Here is a 15,340-nt window from a genome sequence, read left to right as displayed (position 1 = left end):
TTACAATCTAACAGAGTCATTTTTACAATACTGTGTAGTGGATAACAAGATTGTCATCTTGTTATCATCAAGATTATCTTTTTGAGCAATAAATGTCTTCAAATAAGCCCTTAGGTATAACCAAGCAGCAGACTTTTACAGAATCAGGGCTCAACGATACAGATGGTCCGATGTCCCGGGGCTAGTACGAGAGTGTTTCAGGCCAGTTCACGGACTTGTTACTTGCACAACATTGCCTGTCCACTTTGTAAGCCGTCTTGGTTCTGGCAGTATTTTTCCCCAATTATTTTTCCATAGGGATTTCATAAAATACTTCATAAAAGAGTTCTAAGACATGACCCAAACCAAAAAGATCTGAGGTGAATCACAATATTACAAACTTTGAGTTAGCAAAAAGGTATTTGAAAATTGGTGCAAGACTGTGCACGTTAACGTCTTTAGTGAGGGAATGAACTACGATATTATGAGCCATTGCAAATGACGTACTTAATAAACTATTGATTTAAAGTTGTTGATAATATTAGTGATGCACGAAATGAAAATTCTTGGCCGAAACCAAAAATTCTGAACACGTTGGGCCGAAAACCAAAAAGTTTAGGCCGAAATTTTGGGTGCATCCCTACATAATATGTTTGACATTTATTGCGAAATATTCAGATATATACAAATAATGTATATAAGTAGTTTGAGAGTCCAGCAAGACAGACTCGGTCGTGCCATTTGCAGCATCATGGAAGTGAGCGGTCGCTGCTGGGCTCTTTTACCGCGTTTTTTATAAAGCAGTTTGTTTGCCACGATTCTCTGATTGATGCATTGTCCCCCTACAAGATTATAGACAGTGTTCTTCTTCACCAGGAAATCCACTTTTAAACAGGATTTTTTTGGGAGTTTCAATGGAGTTGAAACAATGCAAAATGATGGCTTCAGCACAAGCATATACCATTGATTAACAACCTCTGAGCTCACAGTAGGTCCATCTTTAAAGGTATGTTTCTAAGTTATTATAAATGAATAATTCACCAACAGAATAAATGAATTGGACATTTTTTATTTCCAGAAACCACACTGTTGCACTCTATTGGGACGGTGCTGCATTGTCACTTTATCTTGCATTCATTGATCTTGTACATGTGTTTTATTTTTAATTCATTTTGATTTCTGTGACGAACTGATTAGTTCTGCTGAATTGTCACCAAGATAATATTAACTAATCAAATCAGTAATACTTTTGGCTTTATGGCTGGCCAGTGAAACTATTGTCAGGGCAAGCAACTACTCGACCAATCAGGCTAGCAGAAAAACAAAAAAATCCATTTGTTGAGCTCTGCAGATAATCTGAAAGAAGTGTGCAGTATACTGAGAGAGGCATGGAATCTAAACATGACAATCTCCACTCTAGTTCCATGCACAATGAAGTCATATAATAACCGCTGGAATAAGACTTATTTACAAGACAAAAGGCTGTTTCACACACCTGCGATCATGTTGTCGGCCTGGTCTATGCGCTGAAGTACCAGCTGAATGAGGCTGATCTCAGTGCAGGCCTGCAGGTTACGCAAGCTCTTCTTCAGCACGGCGGTAAACATACTCCACACCTCCGCCTGGCAGGTGAAGTCACACTTATCTAGCAGCTCGACCATGCAGAGGATGCTCTCCGTCTCCTGGATGATGAAGTTCATCTCTAAGTCAAACTGCCCCCCAACCAGCTGCAAAGAGACAATTACAATTTAATTAGAATTCAAATGTCATAAATAGTCACATGCGCAACAGTCTGAGGCAAAATACAAACAGGAGGAGAGAATAGCGGGCTAGAGTAGTAACTAGTATGTTTCTCTTTATGCTGGCACACTGTCAGTGCATGCTGGCTTTATTCCTGACATTAAATCACATGATCACCAAATCCCAGGCCTGTAATTCAAGACAATCCCATTTTAAAACATCTGTCAGCATATAGACATAAAAAGGCTCTCCACGACTGGACTACCGGGACAGCATTTCCATTGTGCCCCAACACCGGCTCACTTTCAACACTTGACCAAAAGACGGTTTGACCCCTGGCTAGAGAGCGTCACTGTAATCGCCCATTGTCATGATGATGGTAGATGCTCTGTGGTCATGAACCATAAACCTAGATTAACCTTGAAATTATGATATGAGTGAGTATCACACACTGCACAAAAAGAAAAACCAACAACCCTGCAAATGGTTTCCTTTTAGTGTTGCACTCAGTAAGATTTTGTTTCTGTTTTGCTGGCAGCCATCTTGGACTTAAACTGACACCCAGCAGCATGGATGTAGCATCATGCTAAAGCAACAGCTTTTGATTATCAATGACATTGAAGATATGCACATTTCGCAATAAGTCAAGATTAAATTTATTATGTGAGCGAACACTAGGGGAGGTTACAGAGATAAAGTGAGTAGTATTCAGCTGGTCATGTGATGATCTCAACATGGCGGCCCCTATGATGCAGCTAAGCTCCATGTAAAACAAAACAGCTTTTATTAGGCTACTGATATGTTTGCTCTTCATGCAAATGTACATGATTTTCATTAAATTCTTTAAAAGCACTATTAATTTCTAAAGAATAGGGCTGTCATGATTATGAAATTTGGCTGAGGATTAATTGCCGAACAAATAATTGTGAATAAGACGATTAATTGTCTGTTCTAGGGCTCTCACGATTATGATGATTAATTTGCTTTAAATTGTCACACTTTAGTCCTAGGTGTGTGTGTGTGCTTCACAAACCTTAAGAAGTCATTTATTTGGGGGCCTGGGTAGCTCAGCGAGTATTGACGCTGACTACCACACCTGGAGTCACAAGTTTGAATCCAGGGTGTGCTGAGTGACTCCAGTCAGGCTTCCTAAGCAACCAATTGGCCTGGTTGCTAGGGACAGTAGAGTCACATGGGGTAACCTCCTCGTGGTCGCTATAATGTGGTTCGCTCTCGGTGGGGCGCGTGGTGAGTTGTGCATGGATGCCGCGGAGAATAGCGTGAAGCCTCCACATGCGCTACGTCTCCGCGGTAACGCGCTCAACAAACCACGCGATAAGATGCACGGATTGACGTCTCAGACGCGGAGGCAACTGAGATTCGTCCTCCGCCACCCGGATTGAGGCGAGTCACAACGCCACCACGAGGACTTACAGCACATTGGGAATTGGGCATTACAAATTGGGGAGAAAAGGTGGAGGTCTTTTTTTTTTTTTTTTCTTAACCTGGTTAAAGTTGTCAAGGGCAAAAATCTACATTGCATATGAAACCAGGGCTAATCTAAGGTTCTTCTGCATTCAGGCTAAACATCTCAGTTATCAAAGCATGAAACATACTGTATATCTGTATGAGGGGGAGCTGCTGTTTAATGCCACACAAATAATGTCCTTTGTGTCAATAAATAAATTGTGCAGCACATACAATGCAATAATTTGTCAGCACTTAATAGTAGCCGAGACATTTTTATTACTGAACAGTGCTTTACAGCAAATGATAAGAAAAACAATGCAGATGTCAGGAGTAATATTGTTGACACGGTCATCCCACTGACATAAGGGTCTGAAGAGATTGCTGTCATTTGCCGGCAGTCAGGCCATGACAATTATTTGATCAAGGACTGGAGCGGAGTATAAATCCACAGCCTATTGGATAGAATCTGTCCCATTAAAATGAGTGAAGGTGGATTAAAGGAGAGGGGGGGGGTTCACTGTCATCCTACAGCAACAAAGGCTAACAAGGCACCAGATAAAAGCTATGATCAGTCACATCAGCATCTCTGTGACCTAGCTGCCTCCCTGTTGGGCGTCTTTCTCCAAACCCACTTAATGACAGATTGTGCATTAAACAGTGCAAATGGAGGAGTATGAAAATGAATATAAAGGAGAAACAAATAAATGGAAGGAAATGATTGGTTGGTATAAGGAACAGCAACAGCCCTGCATTTGTGCTCCTGTGTGGCCTCTATAATAACGCTCCCTTCCACACCCAACTCTAATAAGGTACATCACTTCCTCCACCGTTCACATTTGCATTCAAGGAAGAGGAGCTGACTGCATTGTGTGGCAGCACAGGGAACGGCACTCAAATAGATCTGCGGCCACCATGCAAGTGATTAATGGACCTGACACCCTCTCAGAGTGCATGCCGCTGAATGTGACTTTGGATGAGGATGGTATCAGCTCACACAGAGGGCACAGTCAAAGCAATGGAAGAGGCTGATTTTGACCTTATATAAGCACTAGATTGGCAGAAGATTAGCAGGTAGAGAAGTATATGTAGTATGTACATGTGTGTCAGATAGATGCTCTTGGACCATCTCACTTTAAGTATCGCTTTTAAGCATCTTGCGCCATAACGCGAAATCTAAGATTATGTGTTGAGTTAAAAATATATTGATCCAAAAGGGGGCCTGGGTAGCTCAGTGGTAAAATACGCTGGCTACCACCCCTGGAGTTCGCTAGTTCGAATCCCAGGGCGTGCTGAGTGACTCCAGCCAGGTCTCCTAAGCAACCAAATTGGCCCGGTTGCTAGGGAGGGTAGAGTCACATGGGGTAACCTCCTCGTGGTCACTATAATGTGGTTTGTTCTCGGTGGGGCGCGTGGTGAATTGAGCGTGATTGCCGCGGTGGATGGCGTGAAGCCTCCACACGCGCTATGTCTCCGTGGCAACGCGCTCAACAAGCCATGTGATAAGATGCGCGGGTTGACTGTCTCAGACGCGGAGGCAACTGGGATTCGTCCTCTGCCACCCGGACTGAGGCGATTCACTACGCCACCACGAGGACTTAGAGTGCATTGGGAATTGGGCATTCCAAATTGGGAGAAAAAGTATATAAAAAAAAAATAAATATATATATATATATATATATATATATTGATCCATTGAAAAATGCTTCTCAAGATCCCAGCAATCTGTTGTAATCTGCCCAACTGTCTCTGAATGTTAGGGGTGTAGCGTTTCACTCATCTCACGATTCGTTTCGGTTTACGATACTGAACTAACGGTTTCTGTTCATTTCAAAATGCGGACAGTGAGTGCTAGCCAATGAGATTATTGCTTGTGCGTCAGTTCCGCCCACCGGCTTTTGCTTGGTCTTAAAGACTTCAGTTATGCAAACGGCTAAAATGTTTTCCCTTGTACAACGATTAAGCAAAATAAATGTCTTAAAATATAATTATTGTTCAGTCCCACCAGGATTTTGCAACAATTTTTCCTGATTTTTGCGGCCCAAAATGACTGAATTTGCTGCGGCTTTTCTCAAATTTTGCGATGCAATTTGCGCCATTTTTTTGGGGGTTGTTTTGAAGGGAAAACTTCAAAATCATCATTGCATACCTATGCAACTGTGTTAATTACATTGTAAATGCAATTACATGTAAAGATTTTAGTGCACAATAACTGAATATGCAGTTGGCAAGCAAAAAAAACAAAAAAGAATTACACACAAAAATACATTTAGGTGAAACCTGTGGGTAGATTGGAAGACCCTTAATTATTTTTGTATTAAAATGTTCTGCCTCAGACAATACAAGAAAACTTTGTAAGTTTAAAATGTGCAATAAATCTGTAAACTAAAAACACAAATGAGAATTCAGTAATTATGCCTGTTGCAATTATTACATTGTCTGATATTGAAATCTGATATTTGGCCATATACAAACAAATACAATTAGAGTTCATATATTTGAGCATTTATGTACAAATTTAAATTCCACAAGTGTTTCACATTTTTTTTTACGTATATGACAATGGCAATTTTTGTCATATTTTGAAATATATGTTGCATATACAGTATGTATGTACACCGATCAGCCACAACATTAAAACCACCTGCCCAATATTGTGTAGGTCCCCCTCGTGCCACCAAAACAGCACCAATCCACATCTCAGAACAGCGTTGGCAATCATGCCACGGTCCAAATCACTGAGATCACATTTTTCCCCATTCTGATGGTTGATGTGAACATTAACTGAAGCTCCTGACCCGTATCTGCATGATTTTATGCACTGCACTGCTGCCACATGATTGGCTGATTAGATAATCGCATGGATGATTGTTGGTGCCAGATGGGCTGGTTTGAGTATTTCTGTGTCCCATATAAGAAGTATATTTAGTGCTTATAAAGCAAGATGAATATCATAAGGTTGTTGCATCGCATGACGGAAATGCATACGGACGTGGCTGGTATTACAGTGTTAAAATAAAGGTGTATCTTAAAAAAATATACATTGATCTTCACGCGTTGTATCGATGATATCGCATCACTGGTTAATTGATCGATGGATCGTTACACCCCTAATGAAAGTGATCGCTGACTGAGGTTTTCTAGCGACATCCGTGAAACACAAAATTACAAACTTGAAAAGGAACATGCTACGTCAGAAATATGCAATATACAATAACAATAATAAACAGTTTCCTTAATTGTTTCTTTGGAAGTTATAATAGAGAAAAGGTTACAGAGTAAACAAAGTCATTTGTACATTACGCTACTGACGCAACGTGCCTCTGTTCGTTGTAGGGGAAGGTAAACATGCTGAAGTCAATGCAAAAATTGTCTGATAGGAGACGACACTTGTCATTGAGTCAGTATAATGTGGCCGATCGCAGGGTAAAGAAACTTTCGGAAACAACATGCTGACTTCACTAAACAGTTAACAGTTAAAAAATCCATCCAGAGACTAATGTCCTGGCACTGCTGTCCTGAACTGCCACTGACTGAAACAGCATAGACACACAGTAGACTCTCGGTCCTTTTTTACTGAGCTTACGGAACGACATAAGCCTGCGACTTCATGCCAAATCTGACCCGACAGCTCAAAATAAAAATCATTACTGTAGGCTTAACATAGTGAATTGGGATAAGACAAGGACAGGTTTTTGAACATGAAATGGACTTGTTAATTATAACCAAGGAAATCTTATGTAGAGCAGCATTAGAATTACTCACAATTAAAACACAGATAATATTTCTTAACCGGACCAGAACAGCTCATACCTGCCTCCTGTATTGGTCATGACCTGATGGTTGATATGACGCTAGAGTGGTTTTAACGTGTAAAATCCACCTCTCACACCAATGATGCAACACTGAGGTATACAGGATGCATTTCTAAAACCTATCTCATCTATTGCTGTGGTTTCTTATTTAACTTTGAAAGCATTTATCAAGTAACACCAATCGCCGTTCTAGGCTATATTCCACTACTGTCCCTTATCAGAGGTGATCAGAGACCACAAAATATTTATTTGGGTTTCCTTTACCATATCTTCTTTTCTCCCACACTCTCTCAAACAGAGGCTCTGCACTAGTTCTCGATGCAGTCACCAGATCCCACAGAGGCAAACCGAGCCCTGTGTTTCACCTCTGAGGACCTAGTGAATTAATAATGGCTGAACAGCACTTGGTCCAGGGCTGACAATAACAAGAGCTTTTCTCTATAGTGCGCACTGCACTAGGGACAGTCACACATACTTTGCATACAGTCCCTGTGTGCTAGTAAACATTTTATTTTAGTGCTAAACAAATGATGTTTACCTGGTAGTAGACTTAAACTTACTCCTGGGAAGTAAAAGCATTTCTATAAAATGTAAACTTCACAAAACTGTATAGAGATATACTGTACATGCATGAACATAAGAGAAAAGCTGTTGTTTGATTCATAAATGAAAGTTTGGAATAACCAGAATCACATACAAAAGGAGTTGAAAGATCAAGAATGTAAGAAAACGGGGGCCTGGGTAGCTCAGAGAGTATTGACGCTGACTAGCACCCATGGAGTCACGAGCTCGAATCCAGGGTGTGCTGAGTGACTCCACCCTAAGCAACTAAAATTGGCCTGGTTGCTAGGGAGGGTAGAGTCACATGTGGTAACCTCCTCGTGGTCGCGATTAGTGGTTCTCGCTCTCAATGAGGCGCGTGGTAAGTTGTGCGTGGATTGCGGAGAGTAGCATGAGCCTCCACATGCTGTGAGTCTCCGCGGTGTCATGCACAGCGAGCCACGTGATAAGATGCGCAGATTGACGGTCTCGGAAGCGGAGGCAACTGAGACTTGTCCTCCGCCACCCGGATTGAGGTGAGTAACCGCACCACCACGAGGACCTACTAAGTAGTGGGAATTGGGCATTCCAATTTGGGGAGAAAAGAGGATAAAATAAAATAAAAAAAGAATGTAAGAGAACATCAGACCGGGAGGAAGACTTGTCTATTTATGCTCTTAAATGCATCCTCCTTAAATGAATTTTCTCAGCTGTCTGGCAACATTTCCTGTATTAGCACAGGCCTTGTAATGAAATGAAACAACAACAAAAAGCCTTGTAGCCCATCGAGTAATTTGAAGAGGAAGGCAGGAACACACTTCAGGCCCCTCTGAATAAAACCATTTTAAATCAGCTTAATTAGCCTCCAGTACTCAAATGATACTCTCTCTCATTACTCACTGTTTATTTTCATTAAAGGACTCAAAGGTGATCCGGGGCAGTTCATGTGATGTGTGTGCTGTCACTGAATGTGATATAAAACTACAGGGGCTACAGGGCAGAAGAGAGAGACAAACTGTTCAGAATGATGAATGGAAAACAAATTTAGAGACAACTTTAGTCTGATAATGCGAATATCTCAAATAAACGCCAGACAATAGTCAGAGCAGCATTTACATTTTGTACATTTGCAATTCTAATGAGTTTTAAACTCATTTCAAGTTTCTGCCATTGGTTTTACCCAAAACACTCAACAAACACAGGAGAAAGCTACATCAGTTTTTTCTTTTATATATATATATAAACATTTATGATCAAAGCAAGAAAAAAAGTCTGTCGCTGGTCAGAACAGTGTACCATCTTTAATCCAATGTGGAAAGTGTGCAAATTATTCAAATAAATGCATTTTACATAAAAAAGACTAATGATCTGACCAGACCAGCTACATTAACATTAGTTCCAGCATGCTGCATTTCCATTTACTTGTAAACGAACACACACACTCAATATTAAATGTGATGCTCATTAAATCACTAACTGATCTAATGGATGAAATTCTGTTCATTTTCTAAATGACCATGAACGAAGGCATTGATTACTGCAGTTGACTGACTCTCATTTACTAAATGATGGCAGACCTCTAAACAATCCACCTTCAATCCAGTTCCAGTTTAACCTCTGTCAAGCCATTAGCATTAGTTACAGTGTCAACAGCCTATAGCAGTATTGAAGAAACAGGTTTCGAGCAGATCTGGGAAGAAAATAATTTCCCCGTGTGGCAATAGACCAAAAGGAAATTATTTGTGCTGCACTCTTTCCAATAAAATCATTGGTATTCAATACGGCTACTTGTGAGACACCTAATGCGGCCTTAAATTGGAGTTGTAAATGTTGCAATTACAACTTGCATATGGATGACCAATAGAGGTGGGTAAAAACAATGTTTTCCAATTAATCACGATCTTCATTTGAACAATCTCCATATCGATTCTTAAATCCCAAGATCGATCTTTTATTCAATATGCAACCCTCCATTACAATGAGAGGAAATCACTCGTATTTGCAACCAAAATGAATATATTTGGCAACTGGCTAGTCAATGTTTACATTTCACCAGTAATTGTGTAGTTTAGTTGTGAACTGTTCAGCAGCGAGATCCTTTCACAGTGTGTTGAGAGTAAAAGTTGTTCCGTGTAATGTGTGTTCAAGAACGAGATCCACGCATACTCTTTCTGTTCTTTACAGTCAGTTGTTGATCAAAAACAACCACAAAAAAACATTTAATTCTAATCACGAATCGTACAGATGAGGTAAAACCATTCGAGTCCTCTCTAGTTAACATGCGCTCATTTAAAGACGCTGTTTACAGAAATGTCGTTTTTTATTAAAGAGAGAGTACCAGTGCGTGCTGAGTGACTCCAGCCAGGTCTCATAAGAAACCAAATTGGCCCGGTTACTAGAGAGGGTAGAGTCACATGGGGTAACCTCCTCATGGTCGCTATAATGTGGTTCTCGCTCTCAGTGGGGCGCGTGGTGAGTTGTGCGTGAATGCCACAGAGAATAGCGCGTGTGGAGGTTTCACGCTAGGTCTCCACGGTAACGCGCTCAACAAGCCACGTGATAAGATGCGCGGATTGACGGTCTCAGACGCGGAGGCAACCGAGATTCGTCCTCCGCCACCCAGATTGAGGTGAGTCACTACGCCACCACGAGGACTTAGAGCGCATTGGAAATTGGGCATTTGAAAACTTGTGGTGTAAGTTTCATGCGAACACTAGGAAGGACAAGTCAACCCATCGCAAACTCCGACATACCTGCCAGTGTTTTCAGAACACCGGTCTTTTTTCATGGTGGAGAGAGAGAGCTCGCGTGCTCAAGGTTGTCATGGCAGCATATATCCAAACTGTATAAATGTCCAGATCTGATTGGGGGATTTCACCTATAGAAATCTGGCAACCTCACACATGTCGAAATCTAATTCTGACCGGCTAATCGCCCCTTATTTAAAATCTGTTATTTATCAAACTTATTAAAATTAAAGATGAAATCTTTTACTTGCATGATTAGTTTTAAGTAATACATGACACAACTGATCTAAAGGGGATGGTTAGGGGGATGGTGTTTTTACAAGGGGGATGCTTTTTGGTATTTCTTGCAACAAGGGGGATGCCATCCCCTCACATCCCCCCTCAACTCAAGCCCTGGTCATACCTCTGACTATTGATAATGTCACTTTAGTGTATATAGGAAACTATAGGTGACTAAACAAACCTACTATTTGGGTAAAGGTAATGTTGGTCTGCCTGTCCAAACAGTGTTAGTCTTATCTCTGACTGTTCATTGTTTCTCTAGTTAAGTGCATGCAGATCAAACAAAATTACTACTTAGAACAGAAGGAAGCGAGAGGGGCCTATCGAATATTATTAGTCACATGGGGTAACCTCCTCATGGTCGCTATAATGTGGTTCGTTCTCGGTGGGGTGCGTGGTGAATTGAGTGCGGATGCCGCGGTGGATGGCGTGAAGCCTCCACACGCGCTATGTCTCCGTGGCAATGCGCTCAACAAGCCACGTGATAAGATGCGCAGGTTGATGGTCTCAGATGCAGAGGCAACTGGGATTCATCCTCCGCCACCCGGACTGAGGTGAATCACTACGCGACCACAAGGACTTAAACAGCGCACTGGGAATTGGGCATTCCAAATTGGGTAAAAAAAAACAAACAAAAAAAACGAAACATCATAAGATGCTTTTGATGTAATGCTCAGCAGCTTATTCAAACACATAAAGAATATAATTCATAAACCAGAGCTAGTCAACTGGCGGCCCATGGGCCAAATCTGGCACGCTAATCATCTTTGTCTGGCCCTAGAAATTGTCTCGCCATCTGAAATACCAGAGCGCTCTCTGAGCAAAACTCAGCATTCATAGACACGTGCCACAGCAATCATCGGTGAGTTTAACAATGCTCAATGGCACATGCAACAGCATTCAACCGTCATCAGTTGTGCGGACCGGAGCGCATGTTTAAGCTTTTCTGGCGATAGTTTAGTTACACTGCTTTGCTAAACATGGATCACACCATTTAGGTGAGCATTTGACAGCATCTTTTTCAATCAAATGTATTTATATAAATTGCTTAGTTGTGTGGAGTGCGGTCAAATCTACAGATGTAAAAAATGACCACCGTAGTTGTGACAGAAATGTTGTCAGCACATAGGCACATTAGGCAACAAAGGCAATCGATTACGAAAACTGAACGTTCAAAGAAAATGCACAGAAAAGTTTGCATTTATTCACTATTCTTGAAGTGTCAAACGATCGTGTCTCATCTGTTCAGGGTCTGTAGGGCTTGGGGAAAAAATTATAACGTGAAACTGAACCTGCAAAACTCCTGGTTATATTTGGTTCTATACAGCTGTGAGTCAGCCCTTTCAATCACAAACAGCATCAGCTCAGTTTGTTCTTTTGCCAATGATTATCTGCACAAAGATATGTCTCCAGCACTGGCTATTGTGTGCAAATTCACAATATTTGCAGGACTCCTTTTTTCCTCACTGAATAGGATGATACTTTATAGAGAAAATGGAAGAATAGCCTCTTTTTTTTTCCAAAAAGAAAATTGAATTTAAATTCATTCTTAAGTAAACATGACATTTTTATATGCCCATTGTTTTCATATGTGGGTTGATATTAAGGGTGTTTTGTAAGTAACATGTTACTTGCGATAACAGTGTTAGCCAAGATAAATATGGGAAAAAATTGGCCCCCACCAAGTTTTCATCTGGATAATTTGGCCCCTGCAAGAAAGTAGTTGAAGAGCCCTGTCATAAACACACAATATGTGTGGATAAAACTTATTAAATAATTTTATAAAATAATTTTAATTCAGATGGACAAGAAAAATAAAAATGGCTGGCATAGCTTTGCAAAAAAATAAAAAATAGAAAGGGAGCATTCATCAACTGAATGTGAATCATCTCATGCCAGGGATTTGGAGAACTTGCCTTGCAGCACCAGTTGACCTTATCCACACTGTGCAATGAGCCATTACAAGAATAAAGAATTTGATTACAGAACCTTCCACTGTCTCTTTACGTATGACCCCCCAGCAGAGCATTATTGTAGAAGAGAGAATAAAAATCACCTTAATATATACAGTATATATATATATATATATATATATATATATATATATATATATATATATATATATATATATATATATATATCTCAGAATCAGCTTTATTGCCAAGTATGGTTAACCATACATGGAATTTGTCTTGGTGACAGGAGCTTCTAGTGTACAACAATACAAAAACAGCAGCAAGACATAGATAATAATACAAAATACAAAATAAAAATGAATTATACACATACGTACAGACACACACATACATGCACATGGGTAGTGCAAATCTAATACAATCTGTTATGTACAGTGCAAATACAAATCTGTTATGTACAGTGAAAATGTTTGTTTGTTTTTTTTTTCCAGAGGAATGTAATGGCAGAAGAGGCTGTATGTGTTGGATAAATATAAGAAAGACTAAACTGTGTATTGCACACAGTTATTGCTCAATGGGGCAGTTTTAACTGTTCATGAGATTGATAGCCTGAGGGAAAAAACTGTTCCTGTGCCTGACGGTTCTGGTGCTCAGAGCTCTGAAGCGTCGGCCAGAAGGCAACAGTTCAAAAAGGGAGTGGACAGGTTGAGTGGGGTCCAGAGTGATTTTTCCAGCCTTTCTCCTCACTCTGGAAGTGTATAGTTCTTGAAGGGGGGGCAGGGGGCAACCAATAATCCTCTCAGCAGTCCGAACTGTCCTTTGTAGTCTTCTGATGTCTGATTTCATAGCTGAACCAAACCAGACAGTTATTGAAGTGCAGAGGACAGACTCAATGACTGCTGAGTAGTTCTGTATCAGCAGCACCTGTGGCAGGTTGACTTTCCTCAGCTGGCGAAGGAAGTACAACCTCTGCTGGGCCTTTTTCACAATGGAGTCAATGTGTGTCTCCCATTTCTCCACCGTTTTGAGCGTGTTCAGCTCAAGGTTGTTTTGACTGCACCAGACAGCCAGCTGTTCATCTCGGATGAGGCCGATGGCAGTGGGATCATCTGCAGACTTCAGGAGCTTGACAGAGGGGTTCTTGGCGATGCAGTCGTTGGTGTAGAGGGAGAAGAGTAGTGGGGAGAGCACACATCCCTGGGGGGCACCAGTGCTGATTGTACAGGTGCTAGAAGTGAGTTTCCCCTGGCTCACAAGCTGCTGCCTGTCCGTCACAAAGCTGGTAATCCACTGACAGATAGACACGGGAACAGAGAGTTGGTGTAATTTATTCTGGAGTACAGCTGGGATGATGGTGTTGAAAGCTAAACTGAAGTCCACAAAAAGGATATGATGCAATCCTATGTTGACTGCATCATCCACAGACCTGTTTGCTCGATAAGCAAATTGAAGGGAATCTAGAAAGGGTCCAGTGATGTTCTTCAGGTGGGCCAACACCAGTCTCTCTGTGAGCTGTGAGCTCATCCAGGTCTGTGGCTGCAGCCTCAAAAACACTCAAATCTGTGCAATCGAAGCAGGCTTGTAGTTCCCGCTCTGCTTCATTGGTCCATCTCTTTACAGTCCTTACTACTGGCTTGGTTGATTTTAATTTCTGCCTGTAGGTTGGAAGAAGATGAACCAGATGGTGATCAGAGAGTCCCAAAGCTGCTCTAGGGACAGAGCGATATGCATCCTTTATTGTTGTGTAACAATGATCCAGTATGTTCCTGTCTCTGGTGGGGCATGTAATGTGCTGTTTGTATTTGGGCAGTTCATGTGTGAGATTTGCTTTGTTAAAATCCCCAAGAATAATAATAACCGAGTCCTGGTATTGTTGTTCCATGTCTGTGATTTGATCAGCCAGCTGTTGCAGCACTTTGTTCAAACACGCGTTTGGCGCGATGTGAACACTCACCAGAATAAACGAGGAAAACTCCCGTGGCGAGTAGAAAGGCTTACAGTTAATAAAGAGCGCTTCCAAATTAGGACAGCACATCCTCTTTAATGTTGTTACATCTGTACACCAACTTTCATTGATATAAAAGCATGTTCCACCGCCTCTCGTTTTCCTCGTTAACTCCGTGATGCGATCCGCTCTGAACAGCTGGAAGCCCGGCAGATGTAAAGCGCTGTCCAGAATGGCTTCTCTCAGCCAGGTTTCTGTGAAGCACAAGGCAGCAGAGGTTGAAAAGTCCTTGTTTGTGCGGGTGAGGAGATGTAGTTCGTCCATTTTGTTAGGAAGAGAGCTGAGATTCGCTAAGTGTATACTCGGCAGCGCTGTTCGAAATCCGCACCTACGGAGTTTGACCAGCGCACCGGCAACAACAAAGCCGCGCCTCCAACTAAAATGTCTAGCAAAACGTCTGAATATTCAAAAACCGGGAAAAGATTGTCTGGTACATGCTGTCGAATGCTCAGCAGTTCGTCTGTTAAAACTGACTGGAAAAATATTACTAAACACAGGACAAACAAACAAAAACAACTCACAGCATGTGGAGGCTCATGCTACTCTCCGCGATCCACACACAACTTACCACGTGCCCCATTGAGAGCGAGAACCACTAATCGCGACCACGAGGAGGTTACCCCAGGTGACTCCATCCTCCCTAGCAACCGGGCCAATTTGGTTGCTTAGGAGACCTGGCTGGAGTCACTCAGCATGCCCTGGATTCGAACTCGCGACTCCAGGGGTGGTAGTCAGCATCACTACTCGCTGAGCTATACAGGCCCCCAAACTGTTATCTTTAACTAAATGTACAATATATTATAATTTAAGCATAATCTGAAGTATTTATTTAAACAAAAAATTCAATAC

At 41.4% G+C, this 15,340-nt stretch overlaps 1 protein-coding gene across 2 annotated transcripts in view; it reads right to left on the bottom strand.

Moving 5' to 3' along the window:
- The window catches only part of lrba (LPS responsive beige-like anchor protein), a 329,573-nt gene that overhangs the window by 287,213 nt on the left and 27,020 nt on the right, over positions 1-15,340 (bottom strand). For both annotated transcript variants that reach the window (XM_051704960.1, XM_051704961.1), the window contains exon 2: positions 1,475-1,706. In XM_051704960.1, the coding sequence (XP_051560920.1) occupies positions 1,475-1,706 (232 nt within the window). The remainder of the gene's footprint in view (positions 1-1,474; positions 1,707-15,340) is intronic.

This window comes from Myxocyprinus asiaticus, chromosome 8 (genome assembly GCF_019703515.2).
Source record: "Myxocyprinus asiaticus isolate MX2 ecotype Aquarium Trade chromosome 8, UBuf_Myxa_2, whole genome shotgun sequence".
NCBI classification, from domain to species: Eukaryota; Metazoa; Chordata; class Actinopteri; order Cypriniformes; family Catostomidae; genus Myxocyprinus; species Myxocyprinus asiaticus.
Note: the sequence above shows the minus strand (reverse complement) of the source record. Positions and strands in the feature narration are given on the sequence as shown.